Consider the following 17,558-nt stretch of genomic DNA (forward strand, 5'->3'; position numbering starts at 1 on the left):
AATAATGGATAATGACTAGCTATTATAGTAATTCCAGTAGGAGATTAGTACATGGAACACAGTGGATTTTGGTTTTTTAGGGTTTTGTTTTGTTGTTTTGTTTTGTTTTTGAGAGAGCAGGGGGTGGGAAGGTTGAAAGGCAGAGGGAGAGGGAGAGACAATCTCAAGCAGACTCCACACCTAGCAGAGAGCCTGACAGGGGAGGGGGCTCCATCTCACAGTCTCACAACCCTGAGATCAAGACCAGAGCCAAATCTAGAGTCGGACATTGAATCGAATGAACCACTCAGGCACCCCAGGGAATGCAGTGGTTTTAAGATTGAGTTTTCATGCGCAGAATGGATCAGATGAGAGGGACTAATAAGAGCAAGTAAAGAGGAAGCTGGTGCTCTAGGCTAGAAAATAGCCTAGAAAACCTGGACCAGGCAATGGAGAGAAAGGAATGAATTCAATACATGCTTCTAAGTAAGAATGTATGGGATATAATGACAGGCCATGTGTAGGTAAGAAAAGGGAGTGAGGAATTAGGGCTGTCTCCAAGACTGCTAACCTGAGAGAGAAGAAAAATTTATGGTGCCATATTGAAAGAAAGCTGCCCCTTTTTTTGGGATGGGGGATATAAAATACTTTTGAGACATTCAAATGTCTTAATGAACGTTTGGAAATGTGGAAATTGACTTCGAATTACAGCAGCGGACCCCAAAACTGATTACTCGTTCAAGAAATGTAAAAAGTACAAATCATCAGGCCTCTCCCTAGACCTACTAAAATTTGATTGAGATGTTTCCACAAATCTAAAATTTTAAAGACTTTTTTTCCAGGAGAAAAAAAATTTCCTTGCAGAGTAATTGCAATTATAAGTAGATACTGCCCCATGTAGGAGGTCCTTTTGAGTGTAGGCTAGATTTGGTGACTTCTTTCAAAAGAATAGAGTATGAACAAGAAAAAGAAAATGGTAACTTTACAGTGCAAAAATCTGGCACACACTACCTCAACTAAGTGGTCAAGGTCAACATCACAAATGATGCCATGTAGATATCATGCATCCCTCATGTAGTGTCATGAGGAGAACACTTCTCTCCCATAGTGTTTCTCCTAAAACCCATAACCCTAGTCTAATCATTATAAAAATATCAGAAAATCCCAAATTGAAGGACGTTCTACAAAATACCTGAACAGTACACATCAAATTTGTCAATGAAATCATTAAAAAAAAAAAAAAAAAAAACTAAAGCCAACACGGAAAGACCTGAGAACCCATCACAGACCAGGGGAGACTAGTAATCTTGACCCAGAGAAACACACTGACAGAAAATTAGTGGAGTTAGAATGAACTCTTGCATTTAGTCAATATTAATGGGCCAATGTTGGTTCTTTGTTTTGGAAACTGCACCATGGTACTGCAAGATGATGACATTAGAGGAAAGAAAAGTGGGTGATAGGGGTACAGGAATGCTCTGTATTTTGCGACTGTTCTATAAATCTAAAATTATTACAAAATAAACAGTTTAGTACAAAAAAGGCTCTCCAGGAGATCCTAATGGCCAACCAGTTTGGACAATCACCTGGTTAGAAAATAGGGCTGAAAATAGAAAGTAATCAGTTAGCTGATTGTAATTTCAGAATCTACCACAGTGCCTAGTGATAAATTCTAAGTAAATATTTATCTTAATGCTGAGACCATGGATATTTTGTGACAATTAATGGAATTATGAAAAAGAATACGAAGGCAAAATCATAAGGATAGAAAGTAGAATGGTGGTTGCCGGGGGCTGGGAGAGGAGGGACTGGGAAATCACGGTATAGTGGGTATAGCATTTCAGTTTTGCAAGATGAAAAGCGTTCTAGAGATGGATGGTGACGACGGTCGTACAACAGTGTGAATGTGCTTAATAGCACTGAACTGAGCATTTAAAGATGGTTAAGATAGGAAATTTTGTGCCATGTGTGTTTTACCACAATAAAAACATTTAAAAAAGAAAAAGAAGAAGAAGACGGAGAGTAGAGTGTTGGTGGCGCCCATACAAGTGGCGTGGGAGTCGGGAAAAGAGCTGTCAGAGTTGAGTGAAGAGGGGAGGACCAGTCAGGAAGCCGAGAATGGGGGTGGATTTTAGATGGAAGATTTGGGAAGGGCAACCGTATCAAATACTGTGGAGGGAGGCGGCTGAGGCTCAGGAAGAGGCCACTGGTGGGTGAGCAGTGAGGAAATCACTGGTGCTCTTCAAAAGCCAGGGACAAAACATTGGTGGTAGCTGAAGACACACACACACACACACACACACACACACACACATGTGACCGAAAAGATAGACATTGAAGCAGTGAGTAGAAAAGAGAAATTTTGGGTTTATGAGAGCCAACTTCAAATCACAGACCAGTTGTCTCAGCAAAGGTTTCCTCTGTGTAGTTCAGAGGGCACAACTTGGATTAATGAACTAAAATTCCAGGAGGGCAGCTCTCGCCTTAATTTTCTCTCAAGTAGAGATTTGGAAGAAATGGGGGGATCCCTGGGTGGCGCAGCGGTTTAGCGCCTGCCTTTGGCCCAGGGCACGATCCTGGAGACCCGGGATCGAATCCCACGTCGGGCTCCCGGTGCATGGAGCCTGCTTCTCCCTCTGCCTATGACTCTGCCTCTCTCTCTCTCTCTGTGTGACTATCATAAATAAATAAAAATTAAAAGAAAAAAAAAAAAAGAAATGGGATCAGCAGCTTGGGACGTGGTGAGCTTCCCCTGCCTGGATATGTTTTTGGTCTGGTGGCACTTTTGGAAGTTGTGTAAGGTGACTCTGGAGTTAGACAGGAGGTGTGTCAAATGACCCCCTAAGGTTCTTGGGTCTCAGCACGAGCACGGCATAATGTTACTGCAGTTCGGGGGTGCTTTGTTGCTCGGAAGACAGGGTTTCAAATTAAGACACCGTCAGCTGACTTCCCTGGGAAGAAAGGAAGAGACAGGACACTTGAGACCTTAGGAACCACTGGTGAAGGATTTTGAAAAGGAAATTTAGTTTTCCCTCCCTAAACTATATTCAGTGACCTTGTCTGCTCATGAATGAGATATCAAGGTTCACATCACCAGCGATGTCATGGGAATATCACATATTCCTCACACGATGGGGTAAGAGGATATCGTGGGATTTAGTACCAATCCCTGCCACAGGCTCTGGTTCAACCTTATATTTTACCACTTATTAGAGTAATAAGTTATCAGTGGGGATTATATTATGAATGCAAAGAACCATGGCATAACTATAATTGATAAATCATGTTGACAGAAGTTTCAAATGTGATTATTTTAGGAGACACATTTCTAATGTTGCCATCCTTTGATAGAAAATTTCTATGAGAAAATTCTCTAATCACTTTAGATACATGACAATTGTCCTGAAATGGAGAGTAAGAAGAATGACTGAATGTGTGATTTAGATGTGAGATGAAACTCCACCCAAGAATAATAGGCAACACTTCCCACTTGCTTCTACCATGACAAAGGAAACGCACCCCGTTCTCTCCTACCGATTTCTACCCAACAGCGTTAACACTGTTAAATGCCTCTGAAGTGGTTTTCTAGACTACTCAGATTCTTTATCGGGAATCTGTCTTTCAGGATGTGGTAAACAGACATTGCCGAGCTTCAACTGGAAATATGTGGTGTGACCATGCCTCAATGTGTCTTATTTTCATAGGTCACCCAAGAAAATCAATTGAATTATTGCACAGTCACACCACACACATCAAGAAGGCTCTTGTTCTGAATACTCTTTGTAGAATTCTTCACTCCAGCTGGACAGTTTTCCTCAGTATCTTCCAAACACACTGGGCTCATTTTTATGAGCCTTTGATCCAGTTTAGTTCCCAAACTCTGTGAAACTTTTCCCTGTGGTTTTTGCAGCTCAACACATTGCCTCTTTTTGGGATTCCAATAGAATCCATTTTCTATATACCCGACACTTAAAATACACTGCCTAATATTTCTTTCCTTCTACTTCTGGTCTTGGCAAATAGTTTTGTTGATAAAGATAATAATGGATTAATGTTAAGTTGGATTGGCTTTCCCTAGCTCATTTCAAGAGCCTAAATTCTGGGGCTTTTTCACGTTGGATAAGCATCTACTCTAAAATTCTATGTTCTTCTCCTTACCATTATTAAAGTTTGATGACTGCTTGCTCATGGGTCAGAGACTGTGTTATCACCAAATCCAGAGGCCAACTCCACATTTTTCTCCTCATTTTGCAATCGGATAATCCTCCCTGATAACAAGTTGTTCTTTTTCTTGGTTCCTTTCGCCTCCTCTCTATGAACTATTATGGAAATTCAGTGAGCCCAGAGCTTTTCATTTAAAGTATTATAATGTCTGGCTGTCTAGAATGGTCTTATCTTAAAGGAATGGGAATCAAAAAGTCAAGTTTTGACAACTGATGATTTCTAAGAAACCAGTTCTAGGTTATTATGGGGTTCCCATCAATTTAGTCATTGTTGTCACAGATTTAATAACAGTCACAGTGGGGGAAAAAAGGTGGATTTACTGGCAAAGGCATTATTGTAGTGTTGACAGTTTTCAGATATATGAGTTAGTTTATGTATGACAGGTGGTTAAATTACTTCCCTATCTTAAAAATATAAGATTGTGAAGTACTTTTATGAGGTAAAAAACTGTTATTCATCATCCTTAGCCTTTCTTAAACACCAAGGTACTGTTTCTACTGTTTGGGATAAAATTTTACATGAGAAGAGGAAAGAGTTCATATTTTACTTTCCTAATTTCGAATGAACATAAACTATTTGTGAAGACCTCTTTTCTTTTTTCTGTCCAGTCTCTACTTCCCTTCCTAGCCCTAAAAATCTAGAAGCCTGTCTTTAAGTTTTATAGTATAGACAGTTTCCCAGGTGATATGATTTGAGAGACTTTGGAAAACTCCTTCCTTGTCTTAGAATATGGCTGCCCACAAGATGTCTTGATGCCCCAAATGCTCATTGGGTTGGGACACGAACAATATGCCTGTCTTAAGAGCCCTTTGGCTATTTCCTTTGTCTCTTCTCAGCTCCCTACCCATACCAGGTTGCCCCTTGTTTTGGACTTGGATAACACCACGTCCACGGCATGAATTCTGACCCCTCATTCAGCAAAGGGCCAGAGATTGAGGCTATTAGCACCCACTGCATGGAATTTTGTCCAAGAAATAGGTGATGAAAGTGATTGGGGCAGACATATTTCTCTTTCATTCTTTCTTCCATGAACTACTTCAAGATGCAGTTTTTTTGTTTGTTTGTTTGTTTCTAAAATGCTTTAAATAGCTTATGTAGGAGTGAATATGTTGTCTGAGTAAAGTTTAGTGTCTCTGTGGTGCACTTTGGAGATGCATCTGCATGATGGGTACATACTTTGCATTGCTTTGCCTTCCTTTTCACTTCGTCTCTTCTTTTTTCCTTATTCTCATAACCTCAGAACTTGTACCTCCCAAATAAAGTGATAATCCCTTCATATATATCTCAGGGTCTGCTTCCTAGAAGACCCAAGTTGAAGCACTTGATTTTAGAATATTTGAGGTGAGCAATTTTTCTCCTTGCACATCTGCTTTGAAAGTAAATGCATTTGGAAAGGAAATTATATTTAAAAGTTATCTTCTATTTGGGAGAATGTCAAAGGCAAAACAACAATGAAAAAAGATGGAAAAGGAGTTAACAAAAATAGATGGAAGAGAATGCTAATGTCCAACTTCACCCTAATTTTAGTTTTTGTCACAGTCCACTACAAACCCACAATGATAAACATCATTCCATTCTCTAATATTTTTTTCAACTGTATGTTTTTTCTTTTCTTCTTCTTTTTTTTTTTTTTTTTGGAGAGGGAAACAGAATCTTAAGCAGACTCCATGCTGTGTGCAGAGCTAACATGGAGCTCGATCTCATGACCCTGAGATCTTGAGCTGAGCCAAAAGCAAGAGCCAGATGCCTAACCAACTGAGCAACCCAGGCATCCCTTCAACTGCATGTTGTTAGATGTAATCTCTTTTTAGACTTAGAAAATGTTCTTTGGATAGTGTGCATACTCAGGATTCTGTTTTTCTTTTTGACAATGAAGACACAATGAAAAAAAATTCCCCAGATCCTTATAGTTTTTACTCTGAATGTTGATTAAAACTATAAAAACCTTATTTTTCTAAAGTGAGAGATATGATTTATAATCCCTTGGTGGTTAGACAGCAACATCCATGATCTGACTTTATCTACTGTGTTTGTATCACTGAATCGCTTAACCAGCCAACTGAATCAGTAACCCTGTCAGACATACTGAGTATACTGAGTCACTGGAAGAACTGTCCTGAGAATACAAGGAACCATACGAGATGCCATATTTCTCTTCATCACCTGAGGCGCCTTCACTTCAAATATCTTTTAAAAAAAACTGGAGAGAAACAGCATGTGCAAGGTCAACAAACCATTTTGCCTCACTAAATACATGCCTATAAGCACACTGTAGGAATGTGGTATGTATATGTATATGTATTTGTCTTTTGTACTTTATTTCATAACCATATTTTACACACAGATCAAATCACAGCAAAAATGTTGAAATTTGTGAATGTCCACCTAAGAGAATGATAATCTCTGATTTACCAGAGTAATTAGAACTCTTTTTTAATTTCAGATCTTTTATAGCTGCTATTGTGTTGAGTACCTATCCTGTGCCAGGCATTACCAACGTTAGTAATTCATAATTTATTTTTTCTCTTTTTTAAAGCACACAGCTGGATCCCTACCATGTAACTTACTATGACCTCAGTTTACAGATGGGCACCCTGAAGTTCAATGTTGAGTGACTTAATCATAATAACAAAGCTAGTGACTAGCAGGTATGTCCAGGATTCAAATCTGGTGCCATTTGACTGCCAACTTCCCCTTTTCCCATTAATCTATACTGCTTCCTTCTAATATAAATAGAATTTTAGAGATTTGACTATGAGATATTCTTCTAATTTCTGCTTATATTCAAAGATAAATAAATTCTCCTTTGAGGGACGCCTGGGTGGCTCAGTGATTGAGCATCCTGGGATCAAGTTCTGCATCGGGCTCACTGCAGGAACTTGCTTCTCCCTCTGCCTCTGCCTCTGCCTCTCTCTCTGTGTCTTTCATGAATAAATGAATAAAATCTTTAAAAAATATTCTCCTTTGATTTAGGGTTGGATTTTTTAATGAGACATAGAGTGTGGTTCAAATCCTAAAATGAGATTGATACAATATCATAAGAAGTCATTGGATTTGGTAGATATAAGTAGAAGTTAAAATATCAAAGAAGAAGTCCTAACTCATCAGAATACAGATGAATGGCCATTTTTGATAATGTTATATTTATTTTTAAAAATATAAAATATACTTGGCTCTAAAAAATGGAAAATGCAGCTCAGAGATGAGGCAAATACAACATACATGACTATTTATGTTGGTCACATTTGATCTTCTTAAATAGTTGACCCAGCTGGTGTACAACTTACCTCAGAATTTAGCAGTTAACTATGAGACAGTGGGTCATGCTCCTTGTCAGGCTGGTTCTCTTTCAATGCTTATATTGTTCCCAATGACTTCATTCTCCATGCTGGCTGACAGGGATAATACTTTTAATAAATTCTGCGATTTTTAATTTGAACATTTCATAAATGGAGCTTTGACTCATGAAAATAGAATTGGGTTTCTTTTCTTTTTGTCTTTAATTTTTTGAGTACAGTTGATATTTAAAAACTAGCACCAGAAATAGAGTCTCAATTTCCCACTGCTTAGCAAACACAACTAATTTAACATTATTTTGTTTTATTTTGTTTTTTTTGCCTTAATGAATCTTTCAGAAATTCTGTAGGTCACGTGAGGTAGGTTGAATGAAGGAATAAGAAAACAAAAAGATTGTGAAATATTTGCCAGATAGGTGAAATCTAATACAATTTTAAAGGAGATATTTAAAAAGTCTAAAATCATTTTTTTACGTAAAAAGTAAAAACAAAACAAAAAGAACAAACCCATCAATATACCGCTTCTCAGTAGAATAAGAGATATAGGAGTTTCCTTTTGTTGTAAGCAGACTAAAACCCCAGTATTTAACCAAACAACCAAAAATGGCTGATATGCCGTGGGGGTGCATTACCAGAATATAGTACCCACAATGCGGAGGCCAAGAGCCCCATTCTATTCTGTCTTTGCCAGACCATGTGAAACGGCACCTCGGTTTGACCTTACATTTAGGGGACCATCGCAAGGCTTATGAGGGTCTTGATGAGCAGAGGTAAAATGTGGTTAAAGAAATCAGGATGTTCAGCCTGAAGAAGAGAAATCCTTTCAGGAAGATCTGATAGCTGGCTTCAAATAGGTGAGAATCTGTCATGGGGAAGAGAGATTAGACATATTCCAGGTGATTCCAATGAACAGAGTAAAATTACAGAATGGCAAAAACCAGCTTAACATAAAGAAGCATTTATAGAGCTTTAGAAATAGGTGCTTAATAATCTTTTGAATGAATGAATGGCTGCAATTGAAAGAATGGATGGATGGTCTCATTGAAATGGAATGCTTTAGAAGAGAGTGAAGACCCTGTACTGAAATTTTAGAGGCAGGCTTGGTGAACTTTCCCAGAGAATAATTTCAGAGGAGTTGAATGCTGGTTGGTAGGATATTTTAATATCTCTAAGAGTCTTACTAATTCTGAAATTTAATAAAACTTGTGACTCTTCTGAATGAAAATCATATTTTCCACATCTAAGTACCATATTGTCTTTTATTTTCTCTAAAGTACAATCCATACTTTCTCTGATAAAGATGATTATTTTAATAACATATTTTTAAAATAAGTTCTTTTACTATATTATCTCATTTGGTTTTCATAAACCAGATTATGGGATGAGCAGGGAACCTATAATTTTATTTTTTCTTGAGGAAAAAGATCAGGATAGATTGTTAATTAGCTCAAGGTCACATAGTGAATTAATGACAAAATTCAATGATCTTTCCACAGGATAATGAAACTTTCCCTAAGAAATTTTTTGAGAGTCAAAATTTGAACCTTTGAAGCTCTGTGATTTATATTAAAGCTACACATTCAAAATGAAAGCTATATTTGGACAAAAAGCATTAAAACAGGTTGGAGAGAATTGCAATGGTTCTCAAGCAGGTCAGTTTTCCTCCCAGGTATATTTGGCAATGGTGGGAGATGTTTTTGATTATAACAACTCAGAAGTAGAAAGCAGGATGGGGGGAGGATGCTACCGGCATTTGGAGGATAAAAGCCAGGGGTAATCATCCTACGATGCACAGCCTCCCATAACAGAATTATCCAGCCCCAAATGTCAATAGTGTGAAAGTTGAGGAACCTTTGAATGTCTTACATTCATTTTAAGCCAGAACTTGGATTCCTGTGAACAATGAGATGAGATGTATACAATGTAAAATACCTTTAAAAAGCTCTTATTTTCTAAAGCCACCAAGTCTTTTATAGTTTACTTTATGAATATCTCGCATCTTCATTTCTTCTTCTCTGTACCCGGTCCCACCACCTTGGCTTAGGTGTCCGAATCACCTATACTGGTATCAAAGTAACCTTTTCAAACAAACACACAACAAACGAACAAAAAGATTATGTTGTTTTCACTTAAAGCTTTTCAATGACCCCAATTTAGGTGCCTGATCTGTCAGTAATTAGTAAATTAATATGGTCATATGTTATGTTATCTACTTGTGCCCCAGCCTGATCCCCCTCACGTTCCCCACCTACCCCCCAAACGACAAGTTGTATTACTTGTACCGTGTCCTTTTACAAGTTGTCTCTCTTTTTTTTTAGAATCCCTTGGTTAATTACAACTTTATTTGTTCCTTAATAATTAATATTTTAATAAGGTAATAAATATACACATATTTTAAAAAATCTAATAGTACTAAAAGGTTTACAACAACAAATAGTAGATCTTGGCACCATGGCTTCCTTCCTCTTTACCTCCTAGAAGCAACCACTTTTAACTATTTTAAGTGTTTTCTTTTGTATTTACCTCCATCTTGCTAAATAACTTGCTTGAAATGCTATTTGTTGACTTGCCAAACTTGGATTCTACCTATTGAGTTTCTTTTCTCTCATAACTTCAGTATATTACTATAAAGGTGATACTCAAAATATTTAAGAACTGGCACAGCAAAGATACTGATAAATCACCACAGTTTCCCCACATGGCATAAGTAGGCTAATTACAGACTCTCATTTTATGATAATTTTTGATATAATAATGTGCATTATCAGTATTTACATTATTACTACCATATAAACATTGTCTACTGATGAAACAAATAATATCAATGATTATGTTATCCAGAAGTTATTGATTGATGTTTTTAAAAATCATTTCTTTCCTGTTAAAAACTCACCACAATCCTCACCTTCTCCATCAAGTCTTTGTGGCTAGGTAGAGTTGATTCTCCACCCTGGGTTACTCCTGTGTCTCCTCGGTTGTTGTCCCTACTACACCACGCCTTAAATATTTGTGTGTCTACCTTACTTACCAGAACGTGAGCTCCTTAAGATTAGTGATATTATCTGTTATCTTTGAGCCTTCAGTGTCTTGTATCACAGTACTCAATTTGTTGAATTATGGGTGGAACAAGAATGTCTCTTTTCCTGGAAGCAGCCTTCAGTATCAATACTGAATACTGAGTAAATGGTTTTGTGTGCATTTCTGTGATTTCTGAGTCAATTTGTAGAGTTCACAAACTGAAATGCTTGTCAGGTCTAGGCAGTTAAAATAATTGAGCCCAGCCAGCCTGATAGGATCTGTAGAATTAAAGGGGTCACCTGCAGCTTAGTGGTCTCCAGTTGTTTCCAGGAAGGTATTTCAGACCTGTGTTGCCAGACCTTCTGCTTTTTCAGTAGAAGCAGAAAAATCCAGGTGAAATATGAGCTGTCACGATTCAATTTTTTAAAACTGTGCAGATCAAGAAAATGGTTCTTCATCTGGATCCAGTTCGTGGCTGCCAGCTCGTGACTATAACCTGAAGACTGTGGGCGAGCAGATAGCGTGTGCTAGCCCAGGGCCTCGTGCAGGGCGCATGCTTCGCCGGAGCATGCCTCCTCCCTAGGAGTCCTGCCTAGGGCTCTTCCCAGGGCATCCTTTCACCAGCTGATGCCAGCATGTGGAGTAAGTCGTAGCAGAGAGTCTGGGCACGGGCCCCCGCCTGCTGGAAGGTTGGAGGGCCCTGGGCGGGTTTTGAAATCAGGGGTCCCTCTGTTAGGTGGAAGTGGAGAATGGTGGGTTAAATTATAAGTGATAGTAGAAATGAGTGTGCGTAGACCAACAATTATATACTAGGTCCCAAGCCATGTGCCTTTTCTTATGTTACTTAATTTTATTTTTACAAGAACTTCTTGAAGGAGATATTGTCATCCCTAGTTTGTAGATGCTGAATCTCTATAAGATTTAGAGTTTTTGTAAAAGTCCCACCATTAGAACAGATTAACTCCAGAATTAAGGGTTCCTAATTCTGCCCATAGAGAAAGCTCACGTATGAGATTTTAAGCATGAATTAAACCTATTTTATAATAATAAAATAAATTGATTGAAATTTCCCACTGAAATTTTCCATTGAAATTTTCTATCCAGTAGAAATGGATACTGGGATTTTTAAAATCTGAATGTTGTTTTGTTCTTTTATACATTGATTTATTCTTCTTTCAACATTTGTTGGATATTTATTGTATTCTGTGTTAGTTACCAGGATTACAAAGATGATTAAGTATACAATCGGTGTGCTTGGAAAGTCCTAAATGATTATATGTTTCTGGCTTGTTGAAAGTGTGAAATGAGGGTGGCAGGTATAAAAGTCCTGAAAAATCTAAAAATTTGGTGGCCAAATTGCGTGTGTGATTTATAATTGGGGAGACACTCCTTTTTTTGTTGTTGCTACAAATAAAATATGCTACTAGAAAATTAGAAAGTACAAATAAGGAAAATTAAAAAAAAAAATTCTTCTGACCAATGTGAGTAACACTACTTACTTACCCACCTTTATATCTCTTTATATCTATATTTTTTTACACTTACCACAAACAGATGCAGACAAACCACAGATCACGGAACGTTATTATTCTATAGCCTATCTCTCTTGCTAAGGAATATATCAAAATGTTCTATTAATGTTTGAATTATGCCTGAATAGTATTTCATGTATTTAATCATCTGAGCCTTGTTAGATATTTAGGAATTTCCAATTATTTTTAACCCATGTTACATAGAGAATTTGTGCAGCTAAGTCTTTTTATGTAACTTGGATTATTTCCTTAGGGGAAATTACAAAAATGAAATGACTGCATTTAAGCATTTGTACATTTTTTTAGTTTTTTGTTTTTTTTTTTTGTTTTTTTGCTTTTAGCATGTACGGCACTAAACTGTCCTCTAGTAAAGTAATGCTAATTTACCTTTCACCAGTGGATTTGAATTTATTTTTTTTAAACATTTTATTTATTTATTCATGAGAGACACAGAGAGAGAGGTAGAGACACAGGCAGAGGGAGAAGCAGGCTCCATGCAGGAAGGGATGTGCGACTTGATCCCGGGACTGGATCACAACCTGAGCCGAAGGCAGATACTGAACCACTGAGCCACCCAGGTGTGGAAATAGATTTGAATTTCTTTTTCTATTTGCTTTTTTCAATGCTAGTTATCACATTTTTTTTTTAACCTTTTCTAATTAGATAGCTAGAAAAGAGTCTCTGTATTGAAAGAATCTTTTTGGAAACTATTTTGGCCTTTGAACTTGCTAGATACTATTGTCCTCTGACACAATAGTCTCACTTTGTGTTGTTATGATTAATTGATTAGCCGATTACTTGCCTTTATAGCTTTGGAGCACTTTGAGAGTAGAATCTGTCCTATCCACCTTTGTGTTTCTGGATGTTCATGGATGTTTGTTGAACTGAGTTGAATTAAGAGAGCATGCACAGCTTAGCAACCATTGGCCAGATGGATAAGCATCAGTATACCCAGTGGGCAAGTTATTCAATTCCTGCCAGTTACATATAATGAGTAATTTAAGTGAGCATCGATTACAGGCCAGCACTGTGTTAAGTGCCTTGCATACTTACCTGATTGAATCCTCGCAGCATTGTTCTGAAGAAGAGATAATAATTATCTCCACTTTGCCAATGAGGAAATTGAGAGGTTATGAAATTTGTTCAGGTGCCTGACTGTAAAGTAGCAAAAATAGGTCATGAATTCAGGACTAGCTAGCTCCCAAGCCATGTCATCCCTCCCCATCTTCCCTCCTCTACTTCTCCTGCCATCTCCAACTTATTATTATAGACAATTATATATTATTATAGACATTATATATTATATATAGAGACATTTTCATATATATATATATGAAAGTGGAGAGAAGAGTATAATAAACCTTCTTATAGCCACTGCTCAACGTCAACAATGAGCAGTATGTGCCCGATCTGTTTCATCTGTAAGTTTCTCTCAGCACCTCGTACCCACCTTCCCTTGTTGGATTATTGTAAAGTAAATCTCAGTTGCATTACCTTCATTAATAAGTATTTAAATTTATATATTTAAGAGATATGGACTCTGTTTTTTAAACTGAACCACAATATGATTATCACACTTTAAATTATCTGCAACAATTCCTTAATATTATCTAATGTCTGGTCTGGGTCAAATTTTCCAGATTAGCTCATTAGTGATTTTTTACAGTTGATTTGTTTGAATCAGGTCCACATAAGGACTACACATTGTATTCTAAACCGTCCTAACCGTAACACAGCATTCCTTTCTCCCCTATACCTTTCCATGAGGTCTGTCCTTCTCAACGACAGGAATACTTAGCTGAGGGAAGCTACAATTTTTTTTTTTTGGAAGCTACAATTTTTAAAGAATTCCCATAAATTGAATATCCAGTTCACATATCCCAAGAAGAAAGTCCAAACAATAGTTAATGCCTGAGAAATATTGAGTCTTTTTGGAATGGAGAGAGTAGGTTGCCACGTGGTCTTGTCATCCATTTTCTCTGGAAATTCATCCATTTTCTCTGGAAATTCATCAGTATTTGTACAGTGGCTGAGAACTCCATCTTTCTGCTTCTGGATGTCTCCATCACAAGCTATGGCCAAGTCTCTTCAGAGACTAAGATATATAGTTAGATGTTTGTGAAACTGGCTTGAAAATTCTGTCTTTGGCATTGAGGTTAAAAAATTAGACATGCTGGCCTGTGTACCGCCACTTCTTTGTTGTGGGAGAGTGCCTTGGCAGTGGAAGTCAGAGGTTTGTTATTTTCATAAATGGGTCATGACTTTGGTAAAGTACTTTGCATTGAGGAAATTTTCAAGTTTTCATGCTTGTTTTGGTTCTGTTTTAAACTTGAAGGTCTAGCGATCCTCCACTGTATTGTGGCAGATGGGAATTCAACCAGAGGTCCTGAAAAGGATGGCCTTCTCTGTGGAGATCCTGGGGGAAACTGCGCAGGTAATGCTTAACAAGTGATGCATTTGTATTTTATCAGCCTCATGTTCAATATTGGAAAGTGGAGTTCCCTAATTTTAACTTTTAATATTATAGTAATAATAAAGCTACGTAGTTTTTTGAGCACGTGCTGATGTACCAGGCTCTCTGCTAAGTGCTTTATGTATAGTAATGCCTTCACTCCCCACAAGGCCCCTCTGAGCTGGATAGTATTTATTTCAAGATGAAACCCAGAAAGATTAAGTAACTTGCCAGAGGTTACAGAACAGGAAAATTGCAAATCTGAGATTCACACTCAGTTCTTTCTGACTCTAGTGCTTCCATTTTTAATAAATACACTATTTTAGGTGTCACAGGCATGTGCTTCAGACTCTAGCATGAAATACCTTGGATGAGATTCATAAAAAGTTGGCATATTCTATTCAAAATATTTTTTTCTATTCCACAACTTAAAAGAAGGGACAAAGGCAGTAACTTTGACAGATTTTTACCTTAAGGATCCTTGATTCAGTATTGTCAAAGCTATTAGTCCAATGTGGGGATGAGGCTTGGTAAGGGGTCACATAATAGGTATTTTAGGTTTTGTGGGCCACGCAGCCTTTTGCAGCTACTCAAGTTGCCCATTGTACTGTGCAAGCAGCCATAGACACATTGCAAACGATGTATTTCAAGAAAAATGTATTTAGAAAAACAGGCTGTGGGCCAGCTCTGGCTCTAGGGCCATAGTTTGCTGACCCCTGGTCTAAGGTTCTGTCTACCCTTTATAGAGTGAATGGTCTGATCTTCTACAGGGATTGCTTCTGATTTAAAACAAAGCAAAACAAAACACAGGCCAATTCTAAAAGTAGGTTGGAGAGGCTTCCTATATTCCCTGGAAACTTTTTGGAGCTGAGAGGGTAGTGACCTGGTGTTAAGTACTCCTTTCCAAGCATCCTGGAGAAGTCCTAACTGAGCCAGGACCATGCTGAGCAAGTCCTCCTGATGTGAGTCATCAGTTCCAGCCCAGTCTTCCTCTTTCTTCCCTCACACTAGTGGGTGGTCTGGAAAGTGCCCACAGGGGGTGGAATCCATTGGTGTCTTAGGTCATGCTTGTGTGGGTCTTGTCACTCATGTAGAGAGAAAAACAAGGCCAATTTTATGTGCTTGTGTACTTTTCTTCAGTTGAGTTTTAAATATCTGCAATGATGGCATTTTCACATTTCCTTTGGGGGTTATCCAATGATCCAATGATTGACAGTGTTAAAAAAGCTATGTCATCATTATGCTAAATGTATTGCCTATTTTTTAAATTTTAAAAAGAATATTTAACAAAATGTTAAGTATATAGTACAAGATTGTTAACTATATGCCAGATGTTGTATAGTAAATCTCTAAAAATTATTCATCTTGCATAATCCAAACTTCATGCCCATTAAACAACTCCTCTTGCCCCCCCACCCCCACCCCCAGCCCCGCAACCACCATTCTACTCTCAGCTTCTGTGGATTTGGGTATTTAGATACCTTTATAAGTAGAATCATGTGGTATTTGTTCTTCTATAACTGGATTACTTTGCTTAGCATAATGCTCCCAGGGTCCATCTGTGTTGTTTCAGATGGCAAGAGTGCCTGGTTTTCTTAGGCTGAATAATATTCCATTGTTTGTATAAACCACATTTTCTTCATCCATTCATGAGTTGATGGATATTTCGATTGTTTCCACATCTTAGCTATTGTGAATAGTGCTGCAATAAACATGAAAGTGTTTATTGGGAGTGCAGAATCTCTTTGAGATTCTGATTTCAATTCTTTTGGATAAATACCCAGAGGTAGGATAGCTGGATCTTATGGTAATTCTGTTCTGTTTTGTTTTTTTAAGAAAACTCTATACTATTTTTTTAGCTTGTTTAAGGTCACACAGTACATGGAGTAGCCTGAAACGAATTTGGAGAGGCTGGTTCCAGGATGTGTATTGTTAATCACCATGCTGAACTGCTAGAGTCATGAGGGAAGGTCACAATGCTGAGTATGTGAAGAAAATTCTGAAAATTAATCCTTGAAAGTAAACCCAGAAAAGACAACATGTTCTTGAAAAGGACTTAACAAGGAACAGGGCATCTTGTCTTTATTGACTGTGTGACTTTGGTCAAGTCACTTAAACTTTCGAACATCAGTTTGTCACTTGTAAAAGGAAGAAATGAATCAGATGATCTTTAGGAGTCGTCCTGATTTCTTTTTTTAAAAAAAATATTTCATTTATTTATTCATGAAAGACACAGAGACAGGCAGAAGCACAGGCAGAGGGAGAAGCAGGCTCCCCGCAGGGAGCCCGACGCAGGACTCGATCCTGGGTCTCCAGGATCACGCCCTCAGCTGAAGGCAGGCACCAAACTGCTGAGCCATGCAGGTGTCCCCATTTTAAATGACTTTATAATTTTATTTTCAAGTGGCCCCAATCTCTAAGCATTTCACTTTTAGTTTTTCCTTTTCTGTCTTGAGTAAGAAACTTACTCGTTCCTACCAATACTTCCGTGTACCTGCAGTGCAGCAGGCCCTGTTCCAGGTACCCAGGATGCATCAGTGAACAACATAGTCGAAGAGGAGGTCGAAGAGTTAGTGGGGAGAGAGAGGTGATGGGGGATGCTGAGTAGAACCTTGCCGGGGACTATAAAGCCTTCAGCTTTGAGTTTTAACAGCATCACTCTGGTGTCTGTGTGCAGAGGAGACGGTTAAGGGGACAAGTGGCAGCAGTGAGACTAGTTAGGAGTTGTTGCCATGGAGACTACTTCCAGTCTAGAGATAAATGTCAGGCTTAGACCAACGTGGTAGAGATGGAGGGATGATTCTGTGTATATTTTGACTACAACCAATAGAATGTTTTTGATGAATTGGATGTAGAGTAAAAGAGAAAGAAGTCAAAGTGACTCTAAGACATTTGGCCTGAATAACAGAAAGAATGCAGGTATCATTTACTAAGATGAGGAAAGACCAGACTTTAGGGTGGAAATCGGGTGTTCCATTTGGGTAGCGTTAATTTAAACTCTCAGTTAGACCACCAAGTGGAGATGGTAGTTGGACTGTTGGACACTGAAGGAAGAGA

General features: G+C 38.0%; 1 protein-coding gene across 3 annotated transcripts in view; it reads left to right on the top strand.

Annotated features, from left to right (window-relative positions):
- BTC (betacellulin) overlaps positions 1-17,558 on the top strand; it is a 43,621-nt gene that overhangs the window by 9,514 nt on the left and 16,549 nt on the right. The window contains exons 2-5 of one of the 3 annotated variants that reach the window (XM_077846584.1): positions 6,259-6,485; positions 6,740-6,851; positions 8,996-9,151; positions 14,385-14,483. In XM_077846584.1, the coding sequence (XP_077702710.1) occupies positions 9,085-9,151; positions 14,385-14,483 (166 nt within the window). In that variant the 5' untranslated portion in view covers positions 6,259-6,485; positions 6,740-6,851; positions 8,996-9,084. The remainder of the gene's footprint in view (positions 1-6,258; positions 6,486-6,739; positions 6,852-8,995; positions 9,152-14,384; positions 14,484-17,558) is intronic. The other 2 variants (XM_077846585.1, XM_077846586.1) reach the window with 2 other exon arrangements.

This window comes from Canis aureus, chromosome 13 (genome assembly GCF_053574225.1).
Source record: "Canis aureus isolate CA01 chromosome 13, VMU_Caureus_v.1.0, whole genome shotgun sequence".
Classification (NCBI taxonomy): domain Eukaryota; kingdom Metazoa; phylum Chordata; class Mammalia; order Carnivora; family Canidae; genus Canis; species Canis aureus.